Source organism: Ictalurus punctatus, chromosome 14 (genome assembly GCF_001660625.3).
Source record: "Ictalurus punctatus breed USDA103 chromosome 14, Coco_2.0, whole genome shotgun sequence".
Taxonomy (NCBI): Eukaryota; Metazoa; Chordata; class Actinopteri; order Siluriformes; family Ictaluridae; genus Ictalurus; species Ictalurus punctatus.
Window position 1 is genome coordinate 13870086 of NC_030429.2, and position 10762 is coordinate 13880847.

General features: G+C 35.2%; 1 protein-coding gene across 3 annotated transcripts in view; it reads left to right on the forward strand.

Annotated features, from left to right (window-relative positions):
* ehf (ets homologous factor) overlaps positions 1-7047 on the forward strand; it is a 7598-nt gene extending 551 nt beyond the window's left edge. Inside the window, exons 2-9 of one of the 3 annotated variants that reach the window (XM_017486209.3) lie at positions 1828-1936; positions 2722-2979; positions 3815-3874; positions 3980-4036; positions 4124-4189; positions 5434-5478; positions 5633-5828; positions 5937-7047. In XM_017486209.3, coding sequence (XP_017341698.1) covers positions 1837-1936; positions 2722-2979; positions 3815-3874; positions 3980-4036; positions 4124-4189; positions 5434-5478; positions 5633-5828; positions 5937-6036 — 882 coding nt within the window. In that variant the 5' untranslated portion in view covers positions 1828-1836 and the 3' untranslated portion in view covers positions 6037-7047. The remainder of the gene's footprint in view (positions 1-1827; positions 1937-2721; positions 2980-3814; positions 3875-3979; positions 4037-4123; positions 4190-5433; positions 5479-5632; positions 5829-5936) is intronic. The other 2 variants (XM_017486210.3, XM_017486211.3) reach the window with 2 other exon arrangements.
* The last annotated feature ends 3715 nt before the right edge of the window (positions 7048-10762 follow it).

The window sequence follows — 10762 nt, forward strand, 5'->3', positions numbered from 1 at the left end:
CAAGTCAGTTACTGTAAAATAATATTTTTATAAGTTATTATGACAGTTATTATGAGTTCATAACAGGACATTTTTCGATATTCTCTGCAACTATTACAAAATTAAAAAATGTTACAGCTCTAGTCGCTCTGGTTCTGATCCTCATTTCACCCTCCACACAAGTTTTTTTAGTTGTCTGTGTGATGTGAAAATTGTGTTAGTACATATAAATATAAATATATTTCAGTGGCATTGGGACATCCATGCTAATTATTCATTATTACTTACTTCAAACACTTCCTATCAGTGTGATGTGGATGAGATCACAGTGAACTCACAATGAAATAAGAACATGCTCTGAAATGTTTTTCAAATATCCTCAGATGTTTAATAGTGTATTCAACTGCAATTTTAATAGAAATCACTAATTAAGGACCATTGTAACATATAGATAAATTCTTAGTACCGAAACAAATGACAAAAATAAACATAACAGTATGACTGAAACTCACAAGCAGTGCATTTACCAAACAGTCTACACACTCATAACTAATCATGGGCTTTAAAAAACAAAGAAACATACCATCAGAATGTTGGACACTGGCAATTCTGCATTGAAAAAATCTGCACTCTAGTAAAAGTAAATAGTCAGTATTTATTAACAGTAATTTAGAAGGACCTTTCTTACTAAAGCAGATCTAAGCCATAGAGACTTTCATTTCATGTTGTCAGTCATTATTAAAACAAAGGAATACCACAGCTTTAGTGACTAGGAAACAAACACATTAATAAAACTTAAGAGGAGAAGACTGGATAGAAATTTGGCATAGTGTACTACAGTGTAAGATATTATTAATTTAATGTAACAATTAATCTAATTTATTTCATATGTTTATAAGTTTATATGTTTATTTATAAGTTGTTATTATACACATTAAATTGGATGTTGCACAATGCCAATGGCAGATTCCTATACAGAATGATTACAAAAAGGGCACAATGATACAAAGTATTTGGAAAAACTGTAAGGATTCATAACCTAAAACACTAGAGTTTGTTGATGGTTTGTAATTGTTCTAGAGTGATGTACCTGGAAGAAAAAGGACAATTTCAAATAAAAATGAGGGCCTAAATTAGTGAAAGTTCATAATATCAAGTCATTCAAAAACAATTAATATAATAAGACAGAGAAAAAACAACATGCTATTCTAGATATTATCTGAAGAATTTTGATCCTTGCACAAGGGATGGAGACACAGTGAAGAACTCATCTCAATTCACAACGGCAGAGCCAACACTGAAGAACGAAGCATGGTTTAATAATAATACGTATGCTGATAATGTTTCATATAAGCAAGCCAATTATACATAATTCCCAGGAAATCTAGGTTTTTGACCATGTTTTTGACATATTTTGATGGAATAGGCAAATTCCACTGGAATGCATGGGCCCAAGATTGCTTCCACCTGTTATACTCCCCCTAAAAACATTGTTTGACAGAGAGAGTGGCAGCTAGAAGCATATGAATTCAGTGCCAAGAGAGCCATGACTAAGGCAATGATTGCACTGTTAACTGAAGAAGAACAAGTGACCCTTTATTTATGCAAAGCAGACAGCGTCATACCTGTGTAAATGTGGTTTTGTTTGTGTGGTTAAGCAAGGCATGAAACACACCCACACCTGATGATATGCTTTTTGGACACGATACAAGTCCTTTTATTTTTAAACAGCTTTAGTTGACAGGAAATTAATATTTGATCAGCATTTTAAGCCATATAGCTGTTTCCTATATGGTTCTCACTTTTCAAATGCAGTAATTCTGCGCTGAATTTTTCCCATGCCTGTAGTTCTGGACCATGGTCCTTCATAGTGGCTGCAGCATGAGCATCCCTGCTAGTATGAGTGTTGAGAGCCAGCTGCCCACCTCCTGGAGCCCCCACTACAACAGCCCAGATGGTAGTGTCCACCTTCATTACATTAAACCTCCCTCATGCTCATTTCAGCATACTTCCACGTCATTACAAATTTTGCTTTTATACAAGCCTTGAATGCTAAAGTGAAATAATTCTCTCTTTCTTAAAGTTTTTAATGTACCTATACCTATATGGTTATTATTAAGGTTTTATTGCTATTATAAGGTTCCACACAGCAAAATCCCCAGTGTTGAATTAACACCTATAGTGTCCAACTGGACATGAATTAACACTGTAGGTGTTATATCAACATTGTGGACTTTATATTAAACTTAATATAATTAATCAAATTCACAGAAATGTCAGAAAGGTCACAGAAAGTTTATAATTCCGAGGTCTCAATAATTCAGGCACAAATGACCAGAGGTTATTCAATCTCATAGGTGATTCAACAATGTAGACTTTGTTGTGCAGGTTAACCTACTTCGTTATTTCTGAAGAGTATTAAAGTACATAATGTAAATAAGAATTACAATAGAAAATACCTTGTGATGACTCTGACCAAAAACATTTATATGGCCTTCAGTCCTATTTTAGGCTTATGATGATGCTGAACTATTTTTTTATGATTTTTTTTTTAAGATTAATTATTTATACTAGTCACTATTTACAATTTACACTACTCACTGCTTCTAGTAATATGTGATTAGTGAATGTACAAGATACAGTCATACAAAGCAGGATACTGTCTACTACTACCTTAAGTCTTTTTGTAAACCTGCATAATCAAACCACCAAAACTCGACCTTGTTACTTTTTGTTTTAAAGTGTCCATGGTGTCACCGGGTTATGCTAGTCGACTGTGGTCTCAGGACCTCCACCCACAGTATTGGTCCAAATATCAGGTGTGGGAGTGGCTTCAGCAGACCCTGGACATGCACCAGATTGATGCCACATCCATCCCATTCAGTAACTTTGACCTTGATGGAAGGCAGCTGAGTAGCATGAGCTATCACGACTTCACTCATTTGGCTGGATCTGTTGGTCCGGTCCTCTACCAGAGCCTGACTGATCTCAAGTGGAGCAGTAAGTTTTAGCTTGGGTTCAAATTTACATATCCGACACTTTCTGAGGCTTACCTCCTACTTAATAATGAAATAAACTTCGCAGGACCAGATGGCATCATGCAAATGAGTAAATAATGACTGGTTCATACTAGCCCCCAAAGCTTTACAGTGTCAGGTAGTTTTAGTATCTTAAACAAATCTAATACCTCAATTTAAAAGTGCATTACAAATATAGGTTTTGTTTAGTCACATATACTGTGCGTAGAAGAAACCTGGATGTCTAGTCCAAGTTCAAAACTTTCCTCCATGTGACATGTTTTTGCGCCATTTGTAATGCAGCTGATGCATAACCAGAAAATAGCCAAAAAACTGCTTTTGCAGTAACAATATGGTATAATGGGTAGCATTTACACCTCACGGCTCCAGGGTCCCCAGTTTGAGCCTAAGCTCAGGTTATTTGCATGTTCTCTCAGTGTTTGCACTGGATTCTCTGGCTTCCTCAGCATCCCACATGAGTATGTGAATGTGTGGGTGGATTGCCGTCTCACAGGCAGTGTTCCGGGTATTGACACCGGATCTACTGTAACACTGAGATGAATGAATGAAGGCTACTTTTGCTTTCTTAGTGTGAACTTTAGTGATCTTTTTTTATTTGAAGAGGTGTTCAGTTGAAGTGTGAGAACAAGAAAAACATGTTTTGCTGGTTTGAATTAGGGAAATGAACAGAATCAACAACTGATAATGAAATATACAGCCTGTACTGCACTGTAACTGTTTCATACTGCAGCTAGAGAAATAGAAAGAAAACATATACTTTTCTCAATCTAAAGTTATTTTTAATGTCCTTTGGACAGGTCAGTATAGCTCCTCAGCAGATATGTTTACACCAGGGGATATTAAAACAGAATTAGATGGTAAGTATGTTTTGACAAAATCATAAAACCTCAAAAATTTATTTTAGTATTTTTTTTAAATTACTTCTTATTATGACTGTATAAACCAGCATGTATGTTTAACAGATCTTCCATGTTCAGTCTTACCTTACAAAGAGGAGCCCAGTTTCTATGCCACCTCAGGTAGAGTAACACTTTCAGTTTGATTACAGATGTTTCAGGTTATTAAACTGTCATGCACTAATCATCTGCACAATCATTCTTTAACAGAGCATTTGGACATTAAAACCCAATTTCAGCCAACAGTGATGACTTCACCAGCTTCCTATAGTCCAGGTATGAAGCATGACTCTGTCCAAACCAATCAAAACACACCTACACCTACATAATGATAATAATGGTGACTGTGAGCTGATCATGTACTACACAGGAGACATTCTTACTGCAGAGTGGATAAGTGACAGCAACATTACTGGACTTTAGCTTTTTTCTTTTTACTCCCAGACTCGTTATTTAAGGCAGTGTTAATGAAATAGGAAGGATGAGCAGTGCTGACACTAGGCCACATTATGTTCATTTAAAAACCAATTCCCTGCCTAGGGCCATTAAATTTAACTTTGAAGTATGGAGTGCCTTTCAATTATAGGCCATGTCAAAACACTTTTGAGTCATTTAGTTATACTTAAGGATTTCCCTTGCACTACATTTTTTTTTGTTAGGGACTTCATATTACCCTGCCTTGTGTATTTGATTATATGGGTCAACTGGACATGAAGTACTTTACATTTCCTTTACCAGCATTATTTAACACATTAGATAACTTGAACAAACTATGTGCATCAGCATTAATGCACCATCAGTGATAATAACAAAGTAACTAACATTTGTATTAACTGACATTTACCCCTAATCAACACATGCCTTAACCAATGTTCATACCATCAATGGCTAAAAGTAAGCCCACAATGACTAATATGAGCCAACACCTTAATTAACATGTTTGTGGTTGTTAGTTAGCAAAATTCAGAAATGAGGTTGAAGTAAGTTCCAATATTTACACATGCAGGCCAGAGTTCAGAATAAGTTATAGAATGAGCTGTGATTTTTTTTATTTATTTGTTTTTTTTATTATTATTATTTTTTATTTTATTTTTTTTTTTTTACAAATAAACATTAGTCAAGGCAGATGTGTTTAAAATAAAATGTCAGTTAATACATGTGTTAATTTGCTAATGACTCTTTTTTTGATTTAGGCATTTTTATGAATAAGTAATGTAATAAACAATGTTGGTAAAGAAAACCATAATATAAACCATTATAATCAAATGTAACTCTGTATATTAACGTTACTCATTTGGCTGATCCTTCTATCCAAAATGGCTTACAATTCAGATAGGATACAAATGAGCAATTGAAGAATCAACAGTAACAACCTTATAATCAGCAACCCAAGGCTGTAATCACTGACAATTGTATGAATACAGTGTGAATATAGAACACAAAATATGAATACCGCTCATATTATTCATTTTATTTATTTATTTATATTTTGTAACCATTACCTATTTTTGACTGCACAGACCCTAAAAGACCCCATAGCCGCTCACACCAAGTGAAAAAACACAGTGAGTAACTCTTATATCCTGTTTTACACTTTTTTTTAGTTCATCTATTGTTGTAAAATTCCTCCATTTTATGTCTAATCACTCAGAGCAATAGTGCATTCGCTCAATGGATTTTTTTAATCAAGCCTCAGCACACCTGTTTTCGGTTCTTTAGACCCTCGTGGGACCCATCTGTGGGAGTTCATACGGGATATTTTGCTGAACCCAGAGAGGAACCCAGGCCTGATTAAATGGGAGAACAGATCAGAGGGTGTATTTCGCTTCCTGAAGTCTGAAGCTGTAGCACAGCTATGGGGCAAGAAGAAGAACAACAGCAGCATGACCTATGAGAAGCTCAGTCGAGCAATGAGGTAATGGACATCTTCCTATTATTTACTGACACATCCATCTACCCATTTTAACAAAACTGTTAAGCAGATTTTTTTGATTGGTTTGCTTCTGGTTCTTCCTTAATGAAGATATTACTACAAACGAGAGATTTTAGAACGCGTCGATGGACGCAGACTGGTCTACAAGTTTGGAAGGAATGCACGTGGATGGAGAGAAACCGAGAAGTGAAGGAGTTGGCCACATGTTTATTTTCCTCTTTTCCTTTTCAATTGGAAATGTGAAGTCTCTTATTTATAACATTATGTCCTTTACATTATGTTGTTTCATTATAAGAAGGAGTGTGATGTCTTTTTTATGTTGCTTGTATTTATACCTGTTTTTTTATTTGTTTATACCTGATTTTTTTTTTTTTTTGATGCATTGATCTGTGAACCAATAGTACTTAGCTGAACACAGACAAATTCTCCACACTGTAAAGCATGATAGCCCCATTAAGTTATGTGAATCTATTTTTTTCTATTTAGCTCCAATTGTCATGACAAGCTTTGGATACTGAACTCAAGCATATAAATTTTCAAAAATGAAACTTAAAGTAATCCGTTGTCGTTAGCTGTAAATCTTGTAAAACATAACTTTTTGAAACAAAGGTTATCTTCAAGTTAAATTTACTCACATTTTTAAGGCAGCAAGTTTCATTTCTAAGTTTAACCAACTGAAATGTCTTACAGTACATAGTACTCTTTACAGACCTTTTTTTCCCTAAACTTTGGAGACACTTTATACAACACACTTATTCATTTAACATGGAGGTGTATAAGGGTACACCCACACTATATATTCCACCTAATCTTCAACTGTTTGAACAGATGATGAAATATTACTGCTATATTTGGCATCTGTTTTCCAACTGTATGTGACTACTTTCAAAGTTTATTTAAAATACAACTACTTTAAATTCTAAATTCATGGCTGAAGAGAAATATGAAAGGTACCTTCTCAAGCAGTACCTCTCCAAACACTGATTAAAATTAAGCATCGATCTTATACTGCCTTTCTTTATGGCACTTACTGTTGGTCAGATTTTTAAAATATATTTTATTGTGAACCACAAAGGCTTTAAAGTTTACTGTATATTCTATACTGTACAGTTTTTTAACTGTCTTTGAGGAGCAAGCAATGTATATGTACAGTACATTTGTAATCTGTATGCTTCAATAAAAATAAACACTGTTAAACTCACTTTTATGTTTTATACATTTAAAATGCATTTACTCTTTACATAAAATACAAAGAAAGAAAATAACTAGTAAACCATTATCACTCATCAACAGCTAGATATCAGAGCAACTCCATCAGAACTGACTTGCCACTAAATCTTTATCAGAGCAATCACAGCCAACTAATCTCTCATAAAACCAAATGCTAGGGTGTTAACTGTTCTGTGATGTGTGCCATGGCCAGTGTGTTTGTACCTCCAGGCAATAGGCAGCTGTTGGCCCTCAGATGCTCTCTGAGATTAGCATCTCATTGCTTTATGTCCCCATCGATCTGCTTATGTCTAATACTTCACAGACAAATCCAGCATGCATGATTTTTCCAGCCTCTATCACTTTCCAGACTATTAATGCTTTATCACCGTTCCATAACAGTTATAACGGCATACTGAAATTAAAATAATCATTACTAAAGCCCATAATATTTGCCCAAGAATGGCACTGTTACTGCTTACACATTTGTGAGCACTTCTACACAAAGAATATATCGTATCTGGTGAAAATTTCACATACATATATAATGCAATAATGTAAGACAGGATTTCAGGATTTTACGGTACAGGTGGGGGTTTTTTTGTTGTGATTGTTGTTGTAAAAAATGCTTGATTTTGCTGTGGCTTTGTTCAAAATTTGTGATGCAATTTGCAGAGTATTTTGTGCTTTTTTTGAGGAAAACTACTTGAATTGGTGAACTTGCAATTGCACGAAATAGTTTTGTACGGTCTTTTACAGTGATGTTTGGTGGTAAATGAGACATTATAGTTGTACTTATGTTTGATGCACGTGAATCGAAGAGGACTTTGGCTGAATGTGTGTTATGATGACGTCACATGACACGTCTTGGCCCAAATCTGAGGAAAATATGTTGTAATTTTGAATAATTGCAAGCTCCTCCGAATAGTGTGGCGTTTAATTGATTTTGCATTAATTTCTGCAATTGCAAAATCCTGGAGGGACTGATAAGATCACACATTTTTTCCTAGATTTTAAGCATTTTTTCTAGAAAGACATTATAAAGCTTTGGGTTAGTAAATATGCAGAAATTGGTGTAATATTCTTATCAGATTTATTATGTAATAATCTCATAATAAGAATATTACATAGTTTCAATTTGTCTATGTTAAAGATATTTTTGCTTGCTAACATACAGTGTATGGTCTAGCAGAACAGAAAGACAGAGAAAAGGGTGATTTAATTTTTTTTTAACACTACAACACTGTAACACTAGTGGCAAACTGTAACATTATAACAAAAGGAGGTTTGGTTACTAATTAAGGGCTGTAAAATGCTACCTTATTGCTTTAAAGGTTCTCCAGAAATTACAACAGTACTGTGATGAAAAGAAAACTGTAAAGAAAAAAAAATACTTGATGCTTGTAGTGTTACTGTAATATTTATGGTACACATATCCATGCATATAATTTCCTTAAATGCAGAGTTGTATAATTATCCATTATACAGAGGTGGGTAGAGTAGCCAAAAATTTTACTCAAGTATAAGTAAAACTACTTATAAAAATAATTACTCAAGTAACAGTAAAATTAATAATGTTAATAATTACTTGAGTAAAAGTAATAAAGTATCCAATGAGAAGACTACTCAAGTAGCAAGTTAATAGTTACTTCGGATCTGAATAAAATGAAGGGAAAATCCTGAATCTCAGACTACATGGAGAACTGTAAGTCACACCTCTCCTTGAAAGTCTGTCTGTTCTGTTTATATGATATAAAACCTGGGTTTAAGATGAAGCAGCATATCCCAGTCCTGTGATGGGTACACTAACATATAACCTGTCATTTTCAACACAAATTCTCACACACACCAAAAACAAACATTTCCCGAACAGTTGACTGTCTTTATTTACACAAATTTGTCAGCATCTGCATTTAAACAAGACAACAGAGAACAAAAGAACAGACTATAGAACAGAACAGAAGGTGTGTGTAGAGAGAGAGTTCGTGTCTGTGTGCGTGTGTGTGAGTGTGTGACTGTGTGTGTAGGAGAGAGACCATTCTTATCAGCTTTCCAGCCACTGTCACGTATGTGCGTGTGTGTGTCCTGCCTCGCTGCTTGCTTCTTCCCCTTTTTCCTTCTTTTGTGTCTTGTGGTAGTCCAGCACCTTCGTAAGACAATTTATTATTGATATGTCTTTTTATTCATGCAATTATCTGGTCAGCTTATCATGTGGCAGCAGCACTACATAAATTGCATTGCATAAAATCATGCACATACAAGAGCTTCTGGCTTCTAGAGAATGGTGCGGGGAAAAAAATTGAGAGAGCTGCAGTTCTGCAGCTAGAAATGTCTTGTTGATGAGAGAAGTCAGAGGAGGTTACAATTATTTAGATAACCCTACAATACAACAATCTTAGAATACACATGTTGAACCCTGAGCCAGATGGACCTCAACAGCAGAAGACCACACTGGGTTCCACTCCTGTTAGCCAAGAACAGGAATCTGAGGCTACAGTGGGCACAGGATCACCAAACCTGTACAGTTGAAGCTAAAAATATCACCTGGCCTGATGAATCTTGATTTCTGCTGTGGCTTGCAGATGGTAGGGTCAGAATTGGGTGGCAAGAGCATGAATCCTTGGCCCAAACCTGCCTTGTATCAACAGTCCAGACAGGTGGATGTGGTAAAACAGGAGATTCGCAGCATAAATGTGCAGCTGGCAAATCTGCCACAATTATGTGATGTCAACAAGGAAGGTCCAGAATTTCAAAGGCATGATGTGGAATCCATGGTACAAACAACTAAGGCTGATCAGAGAGTAAAAGCGGGGATCCACCCAGTGATGACATGGTGTTCCCATTAAAGTGTCCGGTGAGTGTTTATAATGACAACAAGATCATGCAGGAAGAGGTCTTTATGGTTATACTAATAACATAATAATATAATTTATTATCTATATACTGGATATTAATATAGATGGATAATAAAGACAGTATAGACAGATTATAGTTCACATTTCCTAATCTTTTTTATCTATTTATTTTTTTTTAAATAAGTTTAATATGTTTAATATGATACACAGGTGCTATCAGATTCTACTCCATACTTGTTAATGCTTAATTCTCCTCATGTTGTAATATAATGACACTGTACAGGGAGAAGTCTAACATTACCAGTTAGGCAAATAACTAGGTGTGATACAGACTCCCTTTTTTGTACAGAAGCATCCATCTCATTTCCCTAACGCACCACTGCAGCAAGAACATGCAAAGGAGAGGCTTGAGATCTGATAGCACTGCAAAGGTTAAGCTCTGATGAGGCTGTGCATCTCATGAGCAGAGATTTCATAATGCAGAAATTCCTTGAGCAGCTCAGTGTTGGGAAAAGAAAATGTACAAGTAATTTCTAGTGGGAATGTGGGTGTAGTGGGCAAGCTGTCTTCCACTGATTTGCATCTAACAAAACCGGTTGTAATTAAGCCACATTCCCCCTCTCTGAAGAGAAACACAAAACTATTAAATAACCAGCCATTCCTGTTACATGAAAACACAGATGGATCATCTGAGCCATGTATGTGCATTTCTATGGTCTGGTATTTCCACCAAGCAAAAGAATTTGCTTTGCTTACTTTTAGTTAGATCATACATTGTAGAATCAACTGGTCCAATTACATATTTATTAATCTCTCTCTCCTTTAATTTCATATCAGCAAAAGAAAGATTGG